The sequence below is a fragment of the Amphibalanus amphitrite genome, unplaced genomic scaffold, assembly GCF_019059575.1.
Source record: "Amphibalanus amphitrite isolate SeventyFive unplaced genomic scaffold, NRLGWU_Aamphi_draft 001382F_arrow, whole genome shotgun sequence".
In the NCBI taxonomy this organism is placed as follows: domain Eukaryota; kingdom Metazoa; phylum Arthropoda; class Thecostraca; order Balanomorpha; family Balanidae; genus Amphibalanus; species Amphibalanus amphitrite.
The window spans coordinates 61,693-77,560 of NW_024882875.1; the positions used below are offsets into that span (position 1 = coordinate 61,693).

The following is a 15,868-nucleotide window of genomic DNA, read 5'->3' on the forward strand; positions in this document are numbered from 1 at the left end:
TGTGGCCAGAACGATTTTGCTAAGCTTAACTTTAAATTTACCCGAACGCCGCTCATTATCTCCGACAATTAACGACGATATCAATACCGTGTATGAGCGATTTAAATGTCCCTGCCCGCGCCGTCCGGACCCATCAGCCGGCTGCGGCGGCCGACCCGGCTAATCCCCAGGAATGTGTGTGAAGGAGGGGGTGTCCCGCTCGTGGGGAGGGGTTACCTGGCGGCTGGTCAGACGGTGACCCGCCGGCACGCTGGCGGTGGGGGGCCGGCGCCGGTCGAGAGAAGCGGCCATCTTTGGGCACCCGGTCGGTCCCGGCCGCCGGTCCTGCGGCGGCTAGAGCAATTAGCGCGTGCCACTGGCCGTCCAGCGCGGGTTCACAGGGAAACTGGGATGGGGCGCTAGGTCCGACGGCGGCACACGATCACTCGACGCGGTGGTAGAGCACCGACTGAAGACGGATCATGGATGCGACGCGTGTAAGAATGTGATCTATCGACATTCCACCTTTCCTATCAGTCTTCTCCGAGTGATCGTTAATGCAGTCTCTGAGTGTCGGCCAGTCGCTCTGTCGGCTTGTCGGCCTGTCAGTCCGTCAGTTTGCCGTTCACGGTCTGATGGTCTGTCACGGTTTGATGGTACGTCGGTCTGTCAGTAGGGCTGTCTGTCTGTCTGTCTGTCTGTCTGTCTGTATGTCTTTCTCTCTTCTCTCTCTTCCCTCTCTCTCCCTTCTCCCTCTCTCCCTCTCACTTTCTCTCTCTCTCTCTCTCTCTCTCTCTCTCTCTCTCTCTCTCTCTCTCACTTTCTCTCGCTCTCTCTCTCTCTCTCTCTCTCTCTCTCTCTCTCTCTCTCTCTCTCTCTCTCTCTCTCTCTCTCTCTTTCTCTCTCTCTCCCATTCATGGCCCCCAACACGCGTTTCATGTCGTCAGTCGGTAATCCGAGATTGTGTCGTCGGGTCTGCTGCGTATATGACGTCACGGAGGAGGTGCTGTCTCGGGACGCGTGGGGAGGACGGGCCCCTACCCGCGGGCGCGGCGACGCCCGGGCCGGACGGGCTCGGCCGTGCTAATGATCAGGGGATCGGCGGGTGACCCTCGCTGCTCGCACCGCGCTGGGGTGCGGGATTACAATGGCTGAGCCGAACCCGCAGTCAGAGGTGACCTGTGGCCCACTGAGAGCGGCTATCGCTACACGGACCGTCGGGTCATTAACGGTTATACCCGGATTAACATAAACATAACGAATGATTGAAATACGGTCAGGCATCAATTACAACTTCCAATTGTTTAAGTCGGACAATGTTTTCTTTTACAAATGGTTTGAGTTAATGCTTTGTCAGAGTTACACGGTTTGTCGAAATTAGAACACGGTCTTTTATCGCACTACAAAATGCTTATCGGTAAAACTCGAGGAAAGGAATTAAGATAAATCGCATCGAATTAAGAGGTATTATATTAGGGAATAATTCGGGGCTGCGAGGCCAGTCTATGCGTGTTGTACCCCTGTGTACGTTGTGTTCATCGACACGGTTGTCTACACTTACGGGTGATGGGAAACAGGGACGGGAACGATTGAATATGCAATTATGATTGATCTGATAGCGTTTGGGCCGAAGTTCACTTTAAACGTACAAATAGGATTATTGGTTAAAGCATCAGTGGCAGGGGGTTTAACGTTGGCGATTTAGAGGTGCTTAATTTTAGCGATTGGTTTGTTCCGGAACGGTAGGTTAAAACGGCTGGGTTACAGGGGGAATACTGCTTTCTGAATAGGTTTGGTCGGAGAAGGATCTGGTGATGGGATCTGGTGATCTGGAAACTGGTCTGATACGGTAAATAAGTGGCAAGGGAAATAAGTATGTATGGAGGACGGTTCAGGGGAACCAGGTCATTGTAGGGTTACTGGAAGCATGTTGCAGTGGACGTAGGCACTCTGGAATTAGGCTCTGAGAGGATATTGGTTGGTGGTTTGCAGTTCAAAGGACGGTTCGACGCCGGGAGTGCGCGTATTCATGTTTGGAGATATCGTTTTTTTTTAAGGGCTCGTACTTAAGGTTTCATTATCGGTCCGTTCAGTGGTGGTGATTCCGGGCGACGTGTGCAGCATGCTTTGTTCTTGTATGGTTGCTCTCGTTCGATGCCCCAGGCCGGTGGCACGTCGTAAGTCGGGCAAAATAAATAGCCGTGTCTTGGTCTCGGCTAAGATTCATATGATATATAAGTCCTGATAACTCAGGCGGGAAACCGGTGGGGTGCGACGGAGCATTCACGATGAGTGTACAGGCCGTCGCACCACCTGGCTTTGGGGAGGTGCCAGAACGGTGCCTTTCAGATCTTATATCTCCCCAATGACCAGTTCAGAGGGACACAGAAAGCGTTGCTCGATTACGGGAGGTTCTCATGCATGAATGTTCGATTCAGGGTGTGAGTTTTCCCCGGTATTGCGTGAGGGCACAGCGTCTCACGAACGTGGATTGTCGCGGAGAGAGCCACCGTACGGGATTGTTCACCCGTTCGTCAAGATTTCGGCCGCCGGAGTGGTTCTAAAGCGAGGGTCGATCGGCATGGATCGGTATACCCCTCAGGCAGGAAGCATCCCACCCGCCTCTAACTCCCCACTCCGGTGATAAAAAGTTAGGATGTATCCGGCGTGTCCTGCCGAACGGAGTCCACCGCAGGAACCCGCTCTCAGCAGGTCACGAGAACGGAATTGGGTAGGACCTGGTCACGCTGCTAATTATTGCGCAGGTATAGCGCGGGAAGGCATTCAGGGAGGTACAGGAAGGATATTGCGCCTGGAGGGCGCGGGAAACCGGCTTGAGTTCCGGGGCCGACCAGGTAACATTATATACCACGCGTGCGAACCATGTGAGTGTTGCGAACCGACACTGGCCATGTCGTGAACAGCCACGTAGCCATGGGCGCGCGTTGGTCATTCCGAGTAGGGTCTGCGACGGCAGTTTAGGGAGGGGACGGCCGGGATATCGGGGTCCAGGGAAGGGCGGTAACCCGAAGGCCGTGTAGACTGTAGAGGCTCGGGTGGCGTCCCGAGGGGGGGGGGAGACTAGCGTATCAGAAAGATGCAATATTATTGTCTCAAGATCCTGGAAGAGGGAGGGCTCCAGAAAGGTGCACTAAGTACTCCCTCCGGCCAGATGCGGGGTAGTGGCAGATAGGTCCGGCTGCTCCAAGACCCCTGGGCGGGAAGGGACCCGGGGGGTGTGGGAAGATGGAATACCCCACGGGCGTGGTTTGGCGCGGTAAGGGCACCACGGGGCGAAGTAGCTGAGTCGTCGTTAAATTTCGGCCACCCGGAGTGATTCGGAAGGAGGGTTGGACCCTCTACAAAGCAGGGAAATCCGGCCTGCATTAAAATCTCACTCCGGCAAAAAGGATAGGTTACGTCCCTCATAGAACCCACGGTGTAGTGTTACCTGCGGAACCTAACTGACAGTTTTATGACCCGGGGGATAGGTAGGGCACGGCCGCGCCACCGGCGACGTGCGGGTTAGGCCCATCACATGCCGGCACTAAGACGGCGGTGGCACTCGTTTACATCGTGCCACCACGCACCCTTGGTCCGTCTCGCGTCGGTCATGTGACTGTGGCGTTTAATGTAAGGGTTTTAGGCCTCCGCAGGCGTGTGCACTGGTCAGTGACGGAGACGGGAATGACCAGCCAAGACGGATGATGCCAGTGTGCGTCAGACATATGCCACCACTGAACGAGACATGGATTAGATTAATTGGTTGGGTAGTGGAAGCTATGGGATTTTAAGGAGTTTTTTTTGGGGGGGAAGGTTTTTAGACGCTCGGCGAGACGTAATTGTGTTGCAGTGACCTGAGCAGCTTTGGGACCAGTTTTCTTTTGTCATGTTCGGCGATGTCATGGGTCTAACATTTAGTATGCTTACATTTAACGAGCTTCTGTACACCACTGGGGGGAAGTTAGGAAATTAGGGAGGGATCAGACTGGAAATCTGACATTTTATCTGTGTGCAAGGGATGTGAATGAGAGCATGGGTGAAGGATGATTGTGTGGAAGCATGAATGTATTATATCCAGTGGGAGTTATCCGCCTCTGTGCAGTTGCCGTAATGTCAAGCGTGTTCTGATGTTACACCGTAAAAAAATAGGTTTAATGGGGGGTCCCAACCGGGTTGAGAGAGAGCCTCGGGCAGTCAACCTGATTAAATTATCCTCTTGAATGCCCATAACCCAATGACCCATCACCGTACAGTGTAGCAGCCTATATGCCCCAGTGACTGACCAGCCTCGCAACCAAATAAACAAATAATTGTCTTGCAGCTGAGCCCCGCTACATTACCTATAGCTGATCACATCACAGCTATTCCTTAGTTCCATCTCAGTGCGCTGCGGTGTTTGAAAGGAATCATCTAGAACGAACGGGAGTTCTGACTGTGGGACGACGGTGGCTGTCCCTGGGCGGCAGCCGGCCGGCTCACACAGAGCTGCTCACACCTCACCGTCGCCCTAATATGCGTCCGAGAGCCACTCCGCAGAGAAAACACCACCAGCCGCTAACTTTACCGCCAGCCTAATGGCGTCCAGAGAAATGAAAACGTCTCATTCAAGTGCACATGGCCAAACGCTCTGAAATCACAGGGTCACCAGTTGAGCATAATACCAGTGGCCGAAACATAACTGTCTACTATCAACGGCGGCTCATATGGCGCCAACGGCCGAGGTCAGCGGGCACAATGTCATCGGACGGCCGACTGTGCTCATTATGTCCGGATGGGGCTCACACACACACAGACACTCTGGGCAGTCCAATAAGACGGCGTCGCAACTGGGACCCATAAGGCGAGATTCCTACTTGGCACCGCGGAAATATCACCCATCTTGCCATAAATAATGGCCAGTCGTCATACAATCCACCCCATGGCTGGATCGGTCCGAAAATAGCCCAACAACTCAGTGCAGTGCGTCCTGGCGAGCCAATTGAAATGTGGGCATAAGTTACCATTCCGTACGTGCACCCAGCGGCCCATCTACTGCCTCGAGGGCCGGTGCCGGCTGACCACGGGCCAACAGTGGAGATGCTGCCACTGCACTGTACTGCGGCCTCAGACAACTGGACTGCAGGCTAAAAACAAGCTATTAGTTGGAGACTGATTGTTGAGACTGACGATAAATCTTATTCCACGATAAAATCCTCAGAATGCAAATGCCATGCTGTTGAGACACATATAGTGGACACTTGAGGTGGTGCCATGCATTCGTAGTTGTATCAGAAAAGAAATGTCAACATTGAAAAAGATGTGCAGATTTATGTCTCATGGTGGAAAACAGTGAACAGTGTCCCGAAGTCATACACCGACTTAGCCGTATTGCAGGATATGCAGGATATCTTGAGGCCCGATAACGTCCATCGATTATAACGTTCTTTCTACTAAAAAGGAAAAATAGTCTAGTGGTACCTTAGTGCAAAGTAGAAGTGACAGAAAAGGAATATATCTTTATGTTTCTGGAATAACATTCGATTAAATTTTACAACAGCTAAAATGTAAATTATGATATCATAAATAAAACAATGATAAAAAGCTTCTGACAGAATTCGAGGCATTGGCCATCAGCCGGTTAAGTTGAAAACGAAGCATAACGTTGCCAGCAAAATAGCAAAATAACTTATTAAAATGACATTGCTATTCAATAATCCATGAGGGACATACAAAGTCTTAGGTCTTGTAAATATCGCATCGATTTCTCTGACGGTGTAAGCCAGATGTCGAAAACAGAATGTGACGCCTTTCACTCCGATAAATTGAAGCTGCCACCCGGCCAAAGTTCGTTTGCGAATCTGAACTTTGCGACTGTCGACGCTCGCCATTTGCGAGTGGCAGAGCCGTTTCAAGGCGGGTCGGAAAAACGGTCGTCTCTGGCAGTCATCAAGGGTTTTGTTCCACTGTTTGGCACATTGGAGAACAGCGGCTGCCGAAAGACGGAGCGCCGAGGTCGGCGGGCGCATTTCATCAGTCCCTGAGACTGAGGGTCTGCTGTCGGAGCCGAAAATACACGGCCTCAGCGATCAGAGAGGCGCCTCCGCAGACCGGGTAAAGGACTGTCAGTCTGACCTCTGCACCGAGGAGGGGGACGGTAGGTACCGGGGGGGGGGGGGGGGCAGCTCGGATACATGACCGATCAGATATACGTCCGTCGGACTGGACCATCAGACGGCACCGAGATGGATGAGTGGAGCGCAATATGAGGCAGGCTGATATGGCGAAATGGCTCCAATTAGGTTTGAGTCCGATTATTTGAAGTAACATACCTTAATAACTATGAAAATACGGCCGGATTCGACAAAAAGTATAAAAACCCGGAACTTGAACACACTAGATGAAGAGCCGATATTAGTCATCCAGTACTCAGTCAAATCCCTCACATTTGTTCCTATAAATCCAACCGCACGTCAGCATCCCAGCGTCTGCACACAATACGTGACGCGGGGTCCGTTCGGGTCGGACCGAGGAATGCTCCATCGCGGCGCTCCCCGGCCCATTTCTGTTGAACGGCTCGGCTGAGTGACCGCTGATGGTACCATCAGCGCCGTCGATCACACCGTTCCCTCTGACGGCCGGCGGCGTCCCATAGCCACCCAATGACCCCCCGTTCCGGGGTCCGCCTCAAATCCAGCCACCTCAGACCAGCGCCGGCCCCACGCCTGTCACTCCCCACCCAGCCTGGACGCAGTGACTTCAGGAGATCCATTCCAGCACCATGACTTCAGCTAGGCTCTAGTGACCGCATCCACGACCCTGCTGACCAGCCGACCCCACAGACGACCTCACTGGCGACCTCGGTACTCGGTACTCACCTCCAGGTCGGCGCCGGCCAGGATGGCCAGCCGCAGGTCACAGTCCTGCAGGTTGGCGTTCTTCAGGGTGGCCACGCGCAGGTTAATGGAAGACATGTTACTGCCCGTCAGAATGGCTCCCTTCATATTGGCGCCTGGCGACAGCACATAATGTCGCATGTAAGGGGAGGGTCATAATGACATCAAATTTTAACAACCGGTTACAAAACAGAGGAAAACACTGCGCCATGAAATTATACCCTCACGGCCAAATGGCTCTTTAGAAATACACAATTAGAGGCGCACGTCATAGCTACCGCACAACTCAACGTCAATTCACTGTTACAATAATCAAAACAGAAAACGGGAGCCCGTCTGAGCGCCTCACCCTCCAGATTGGCGCGCGTGCCGCCGGGGTCCTCGAAGTTGCACGAGCGCATACAGGTGAGCTCCAGGTTGGCGCAGAGCATGCGCACGCACGAGAGCTGCGCAGAGTCCATGCGCGCGCCGGACAGGTCGGCCCGCTCCAGGCAGCAGCCCGTCATGTTACAGCTGTTCAGGTTGCAGTCCCGCAGACACGCATACTTGAAGTTGATGTTGCGCAGGTCCAGCTTGGACAGGTCGGCTCCGGTGAAGTCGACGCCCTGGAAGCGCAGGCTGGCCTCGCTGGGCGTGCTGAGCAGCGCGCGCACCACCTCGCGCCGGGTGAGCGGCGCGTGATCGGCGCTGGGCGGCGACTGCGGCGCGCCGGCCACCATCGCCTCCAGCCGGCTCAGCAGCGAGTCGATGCCAAAGTAGCGCGCCTCTTCCAGCACACCTGTGGCCAGAGGCGCAGCTCAGGGCACCGCGGGAGTCCGGGACTCGGGGCCCCGTGAGACTATGGGCACCGCGGGAGCTCTGGGCACGGCGGAGCTCTGGGCACCGCGGGAGCTCTGGGCACGGCGGAGCTCTGGGCACCGCGGGAGCTCTGGGCACGGCGGAGCTCTGGGCACGGCGGAGCTCTGGGCACGGCGGAGCTCTGGGCACCGCGGGAGCTCTGGGCACGGCGGAGCTCTGGGCACCGCGGGAGCTCTGGGCACGGCGGAGCTCTGGGGAACGGTGGGGCTCAGATGGCGAGGCTCAGCAAAATGGCATGGGCACAGCAGGGGTTCAGCAGTCGGCGATAGTGTTCAGAGATGCAGATTGCTTCCACCTGGGACACAGGATAGACTGGAACTATGTTCAGTTTTGCCTGCAATGTTGAGAGATTCGCCTCATGCGAGGATAATCTGCACAGCATTATCACATATAAAACACACGAATCAATGCATTTGTATCATACACGAATATGAGGACCGCCGTCAATAGGTTTTACCTGTGTGTGGCTTTTGAAATAAATGACATTAAAATGAAATAACAGACACGAATTTAGCTCCCGAGCGTGGCCTTCCCACCCGCCTGGCGCGACATCTATCAGCCCTCTCCGCAGCCGACAATCCGAACAGCCCGATAGCCGCTGCCCCCCCCCCCCGACGGTCTCAGTACCCAGTGCCCCCCCCCCCCCGCCGACCGTCCTACCCCGGTCCCCTGACCTGCCGGGTTGACGCCCTGGTCGAGCACCAGCTGCCGGGTGCGCAGGTAGTTGAGCAGCGGCTCGAAGTAGGTGGGACTGCGGTCGATCAGGTAGGCGCCCGAACCGTCCCGGTCACTCGGCCGGAGCCACTCCGTGCCGCCGGAAAACATCCTGAAACGCAACACCGCAAACTCGCGGTCATAAACTCAGAAACAACGGAATATCTGCCGATCCACGACAGATTCAACGGTTACTTGTTTGTGGTGAGGTACGAAGTCATGTAAAACGGTGCATTGCGTTCCACTCTATTATTGTTCGGAGCCCGAGGCATAGAGTAGGTACTCAACCCCAGCGGATGCCCTCAGCGCGGGGAGTTGCGCACTGGTCCCGGTACCGCCGTCCGGTCACTGACCTGGCCAGCATGGAGTGCGGCTCGGCGCCGGTCAGCGTGGCGACGGTGGTGGTAAAGAGCCTGCCTCCCACGTTCAGCGTCACCCATCGGGAGCTGCGCGGTCCGTCCGACGAGCCGGGCTGCAGCGCAGACTCGCAGGAGCGCGCCCCGGCCGGCGCACAGTCATCGTCCCTGTCCAGAGGTCAGGTGAGGTCACCAGAGGCCAGGCGAGGTCACCAGAGGCCAGGTGAGGTCACCAGAGGTCAGTTTGGTGAGGTCACCACAGGTCAGTTTGTGACTGTGGGACACAGATATAACATTGCACCATAGGTGCTGTCATATGAAACAACAAAAAATAATGAAACAATTTTGAATGATGGTACCAAACAATACAAATACGACACTATTAACACTAACCTGACAGCACCAACAATGGTAGTGAGGTCCCCATTTTCTGTGACTGGGGCCTCCACTGGAGACCCAGCAGAACAGGAAGCAGCATCCATTAAACCTTTGAATGATTCATCATCCTCTGTCCTGAAAACAAACGCGTGAAAATCTGATAAAACTGTTGGTCTTGGTGGAATGGTTGGTTGGTTGGTAACTTAATCACGAAAAACAACAGCTTTGTGACTTATAAACATTTCAGTTAAGCTGAAATGATGTTTAGCTGATGGCATTAAGCTTTTGGTACCATACTGTGACGTTCCTTAAAGCCTCTCCCCTCCTAGTAGGGTCAACAGATGAATGTTGAATGGCCAAGTGTATTGTCGAGAAGAAGCAAGTGAGAACTGAGAAGCATGCACCTGAAAACAAGCCATCCGTCAGTACGAGTCATGCGCGCAGGCAAGCGGGACCAGGCGGCAGCGAAATGCCGTCTAGCAGCATTAACCCGGCAGTTGCTGGGGTATTTCGCCACCCACCGTTTGCTGGGGGGGGGGGGGGGGGGGCGTTAAACGCCCCCAGCCGATAACTCGAGAACCAATAGGCGCAGCGAAACGCACGAGGCGGCAAACGAAAGAACGCGACGAGACGCTTCAGATGAGTACTTTAAAGTTGAATTTTGAGGTCACAGGTCGGGTCAAGGTCAGGTCAAACACCTGAAATCGGGCTTTCAGTGGCATGGACTTCAGGACTTCGCAATGAGCGCCTCTCGTCATAAACTCTGTCAAAACGGTGCACAATCCATCATATAAGGCCTACAAGAGTGTCAGCCCCATGTAGGGGTCAGTCAAGCATGGGTCAGGGTCAAGGTCAGGTCAACCGGGTAGGCACATATCACCGAAAATCAAAACTGGTATTCGCAGCCTGTGACACATGTTTTATGGGTAATTTGGGGCGTAGAACACGATGGTGACATTCATTTTATCATATGTGTACGTCTTTGGCTCAAAAAGTTCAATTTAAGGAATGTATGTATCATGGTCGTGAAGTAGTCACGAGAAATTGCCAAGATTCAGATCAAGATTTTGGCAAATGCGGCAAATGCGAAACGATAATCAATAATCGAAGATAGCCATTTGATTGTTCATGGTATTGGCAGTCTAATGCCGTTTACGGCATGTCTCTATGTCTATTCTGTGATTTTATATGATTTTTTTGAACATATGCCGTCTTTGGTCGAAAACTCAGAAATCATGACGTCACTAAAACCTCGATATCTCAAAAATTTTCCGACCGATTGGCGATTTTTTTTTTGAAATTTTGTCACAATAGACTTCAATCAATTCCCTACAGGTACCGATAATTTGGCGCGCCTGCGGCATGCTATGGCCCGGCGAAAAAAGTGGGGGCGTTTAAAGTCCCCCCCCCCCCCCCAGCAACTCGCGGGTTAAGCCCTCGGCCAGATATCCAGTATGCAGAGCGCACGGGAAGAACAGCACACACATGCACGGACAGACACATAGAGCGCACGAATAGGCGGGCACACACACACACATGCACATATCCATATGCAATGAGCATGCATGCTGACATGCAGACAAAGAACACAGAAGACCCATGACAATACTTCAGTCTTCATCTACACCTATACCAAGAAATCAGGTATACCTACTACAAGAAGCATAGATGACAAAACCCAGTATAACCTCACCTAACATCACCCAACATTAGTTCAATTTTACCTGATGACCCCACATGTGGTTGGGTGTGTTGGGTATAACTCATGATGTTTTGTGTGAAAAGCTCGGTATAGTCTCTCTTGAAAGTATCGCGTCAGGGGCTGCAGCGGCTCGGCGAACTATTCCATTCAGTTTGGGGACCCCAGCAGTGAGGTCATGGCCTGTATCATAAAAAGTACGCTGTAACACGATTCTACGCCAGCGGTAGGAGGAAAACTGCTATATGACGCAGGCACCAGCGGCTGACAACTGGGTCAAAACAGGCGGAGGCCGGCCAAAGGTCATGCTCGTATCGCTCTTCCTTGACCCCGTCCCCGGGTCCCCCGCCCCAGGCGGATAGCGGTGCCGCCTGGGCTCACCAGCCGGGCGCTCGTTGGTCTGCCTTAGTGGGCGCCAATCACTCAGTGTGCGTGACGGGAAAATCACATCGAAGCAAAGTTCCGCCATAATCCTACTGTAAAGAGGCCTGCTGAACGACGTCAACAGGTCATGAGGGGAGGGGACAGCCTGGCATCAAATAAGGCTTTTAAAAAGAAGACGGCTGAACAGTTAACATTTTTTGTCGCCTCTCACTAACCGGCTCATTAAAAAGAGAGAACTCCAAATATAGGACTGATTGGCTAGAGAGCGAATTGGCGAATTGGCTAGAGAGAGAGAGAGAACTTTTGCTCATTTTTATCCCGCTCGCGGGTGCGTCTGCAACCACGGATGCATTCTGCTAGCGGGTGCGAGTGCATGCAACCGATGTTTTTTTTTTCGTATTCGGGCACGGGTTTCCGGATTAAATATGTGACAGTCGTGCCGATGACGGCTGACATGACTAACTTTGCGATGAAACAAAGCTCAACAAATCATCTGCGAGCAGATTGGCTTCCGTTGACCACGGACGGCGACTCCCACCTCCCCCTATCCCTCCGCAGTCCGCAACCACTCCCCTCGGCCCGCCGCGCCGGCTGCCTTCGCGTGTCAGGCTTTGGCCAGTGCTACCAGTGGCTCTCAAACCTTTCCGCTCAACCGCAGCTGGGACAGGTGGCACCTTCCCTCAGGGCTCAGAGTCGCGATACTTTCAAGAGACATTATACATTGATATGTATAGATGAAGTACAGTTGGTAAGTTGGTAGGTTGCAGCCCGGCGGAACACCTTCAATAAGGGGGGGGGGGGGGGGCACAGCCGAATTTTGGTCCCATTCTTTCCATGCAACACCCATAGTGCTAATGTTAAAATGCCAAAATCAAAGGGGGGCACAGTGCCCTGGTGCTCTCCCCGTTCGGCCACCTATAGCTGTAGGTTTATATGTTCAAGGCACGTGGTTCAAGGTTGTAGTTCGGTACCTAGGTAAGCACTAAGCATAGATCAATTAGGTAGATTGTTTTTCATTTTAACAGTTCTTCATCTACACATTTACCGATTTCTTGAACATTAAACGCTCATTGGAACAAGTTTCTAGGTTGATTGGTTTGTCACAATATGGTGTGGTTTATATTCAATTTTGATTTTGAGCCTGGGCTTAGCAGGGCTGCGGAGTCGGAGTCGGAGTTGCAGTCGGTCAGAGTAGACAGTTCTGCCCGGAGTCGGAGTCGCAAAAATCTTACCGACTCCGACTCATGAGTCGAAGTTAACCCGCGACCTGGTGGGGGGGGGGGGCTATTTTTTGCCCCCCCCCCCTCCAGACTTTTCGATATATCTCCAGAACCACTGCGCCGATCGTCACCAAACTTTCAGTACCCTCCCGGACATCAATTTTACACATTGTGACCAAAAATTTTTCCAAAGGCTATGATAGGTTGGCCGGAAATGACGTCAGAGTGACGTCATGTTCTGCCGTTTTCGACCCAAAAAAGGGTTTCGCGGGAAGAGCTGTCAGGCCTATAGCTTTGCAAATACAGAAAAATGATACAGACATAAAAGCTGTAGAATGGACAGGGCTACAAAACTGCTATCTCGGATATTTTTAAATTTTTGGATTTTGACCCCCAAAAATAAAAAAATAGATTTTTTGAATATAATAGCCGAAAAATCAAAAAAGTTTTTTGAATTTCGAAAAAACCGAAATATATGTGATAGTCCCTACCGCCTTCTATCTACATACCAAATTTGAGATCGATACCTCTTTTTTTGGCCAAGTTATAGCGAAAAAACTGTTCAAAATTGATGACGTCAAATTTTCAAACTCAATTTTCAGCAATTCTAGACCTCGTAGCGCAAAACAAAGACTACCATTAGACTCCCCGTGACGAGCTGCATCGAATCAATACCCATTTTATGCAAAAATATCAATTTTGAAATTTGACCTTTTTTGACCTGACCTTGACCTGACCTCCACCAGAAAGTGACCTAAACCGTACCTGATGGTCTTATAACCAACACCATTGAGTTGGAAATGAAAAACTGGCCATAAAACATGCATCGCACAACCTTAGTAAAGTTGGGTTCATGTGGCGACCCTTGGTGACCTGACCTGTGACCTGACCTGGTATGACCAGTGAACTCTAACAGCAACATATCTACTAGGCAACTGACGCCCTATCGCTTATTCTCGACAAAATGCGTTTTCCTCGGTGTTATAGCGCATTCCCTAGAAGACCCGTGAACGGTGAAACATTTCATCTTTGACCTGACCTGTGACGTCATCGGTGACCCCGAGGTCAATAAAATTTAGTTTCCTTCGACAAATTTGACAGGCCTTTCGAACGCCGTTTGAATTTTGCGGATCCGTTTAGTAGTTTCGGAGATACGAGGGGGGGCAAAAAATAGCCCCCCCCCCCCACCAGGTCGCGTTATAAACAGACCCCACCAGGGCGCGGGTTAATGCTGCATGGCTCAACATCAATTTGATTTCACGTTGAGCACCTGTTTGATTGACGATACTGCACTAGAAATTAGATTTTGTCAAAAAAACACCATTTTGTCATTTTGGACGAACGTTTTTAGCGAAAGAAGCAGAAGACGGTGAAGTCCCCAGAGCCTGCTTCTTAATTCTGCACGCTATTTTTAATGCATAATTGCAACGCATAGCCTTGGAATGCACAAGGGATGGTTTCAGGCAAGATAAAACCATAGATAAAACATCTCCGTTATTGTTATACCCAAGGTTATACCTACTTCCCTGCACTTCCCTGCGTATTTTTCCATTGATTGTAACAGCTGCGCCAGGTATGTATATTTTTCTAGGCCATTGACCTCTATAGTTACTGCGTATTTACAAATTGCAACCGAGCTCCGCCGTAGGGTATTTTATTTCCGCCGTAGTGTATTTCACTTGGGGATTTTCTACCATACATCTGCCTGAGCTTAGGGTAATTACAATTTGTCGGCGACGTTAAAAAATGATGCACTTTTTTCGCAGTATAGGATATCGCATGCGCATATTTCTGCCTTTTTGGGTGCGCTTTATCGGTTTTTTCGTGAGTAACTCGCGTAAAAACCGTCCGATCGCGACGAAAATTTCAATGCCCCGATTTTATCAATTTTACACCTACCCTGAAAATTTCATGACCCTGACTCAAATGACCTTTGACTTGTGACCTATTTCTCGAGACCATGTTTGGCCCGAATCGCGATTCGTCGTATGTCGGCTCGCATTAGCCGCGCGGTTGCAGTCTTCACGTGGTTTCAAGCCAGTGTTCGCCACGGGCCGGGCCAGCCCAACGGGCCATGGGCCGGGCTGGGCTACGGGCTGGGCCGGGCCCCCAAATATCATTAGTTAACGGGCTATGGACGGGCCGGGCCAAGAGCTTTGTGCACTATGGGTTTTGCTACTAATGTCAATTTAAGAAAATTTGGAAACTGATGCAAACAAAACCCACTGGGAAAATACAAAAACTAAACCAAATTTAAGCAATGTGAAAGAAAACCTACTTGATATTGAATTTTGGGAATCTTGAGAATTATCCAATATCACATCATGTCACACATAGGAGGGTTTTCATACAAATTCCGCAACCAAAAAGATCAGAGAATCTCTAGCATCATTAGTTTGTTAATAAAAGTTAAAATGTAGTCATCAGAATAACTTACTTAGCACTAAAACTCCAAAAACTAAGAAGCCACTCAACCATGATGGGCTACAGGGCTACATTAAGTTTAACACTTATATATGGCGATAGTGAGACAATTCCAACACAGTCTTTTTTTCCTTCACCGACGGCTTTTTAACGAACAGAACCTTAAAAGGATACTCACAAAACACACTGTACGTAACGAGGAACTCTACAGAGTATTTCGCGATGAAAGCTTCTTTAAATGTCCATAAATTTGTCAAAATAAATCATAACAAACCAGCGCCTTCTCAACAAAACTTGCAATCATGGCGGCGGCGCTATGTTTATGTGGCGGCATCTACAGGTAGTATACACAACAGTATATCAAATAAATACGTTTTTTAAGTAAGGGTCAAGGTGAAAAACAAAATCAAACAAATAAAAAATAAAACCTAAATCACGAAGTCTGAAAACTCGAACGAAAAACAAAACAAAAACTTGATCATATATGTTTTATTATACAGTTGGTCAGGATCGCTACCTGCCGCAGCTGCGACAATCAAGAAGTGTTCGCTTATTTTCGATTGATGATGATGATGCGTAAAAGTCGCAAAAGTACCCAATGACATTTCAAGCTTACCATGTTTTCTGCTTACGCTGCTAGCGATATCCATATCTTGAAAAGAGCCTAGCATAAAATAGCAAGGAAAGTAGCAGATAGTTGTCCACAGAGATTCGGTTGACACGTGGGCATGAATTGAAAATAGATTAAATCAGTTTTGCTGATAAATGGATGGATTTTCTCTTTTTTTGGAAGACAGTGCTAAAGTGAGTGTCACCTATTTTGTATGCTTTCTCAGGCTTTTGATATTGCAGCATCCAGGGGGCGTCGAAGTCTAGTTCCTACCAACCTGGCACTCCCATGCCTACGTCACCACGAGGACGCCCGAGGGCATTTACGTGTTGAAGATAGGGAAATTGCCATAGTTTAGAGCCGCCTGGAGG

At 50.9% G+C, this 15,868-nt stretch overlaps 1 protein-coding gene across 9 annotated transcripts in view; it reads right to left on the minus strand.

Moving 5' to 3' along the window:
• LOC122372652 (BTB/POZ domain-containing protein KCTD9-like) overlaps positions 1–15,868 on the minus strand; it is a 73,079-nt gene that overhangs the window by 20,114 nt on the left and 37,097 nt on the right. Inside the window, exons 1-6 of one of the 9 annotated variants that reach the window (XM_043350134.1) lie at positions 15,162–15,213; positions 9,176–9,295; positions 8,780–8,950; positions 8,387–8,538; positions 7,204–7,632; positions 6,837–6,970 (exon numbers count right to left, since the gene is read on the minus strand). In XM_043350134.1, the coding sequence (XP_043206069.1) occupies positions 6,837–6,970; positions 7,204–7,632; positions 8,387–8,538; positions 8,780–8,950; positions 9,176–9,264 (975 nt within the window). In that variant the 5' untranslated portion in view covers positions 9,265–9,295; positions 15,162–15,213. Of the gene's footprint in view, positions 1–6,836; positions 6,971–7,203; positions 7,633–8,386; positions 8,539–8,779; positions 8,951–9,175; positions 9,296–9,452; positions 9,692–10,853; positions 11,383–13,806; positions 13,940–14,900; positions 15,214–15,868 lie in introns of those variants that run through there. The other 8 variants (XM_043350133.1, XM_043350128.1, XM_043350129.1 and 5 more) reach the window with 8 other exon arrangements.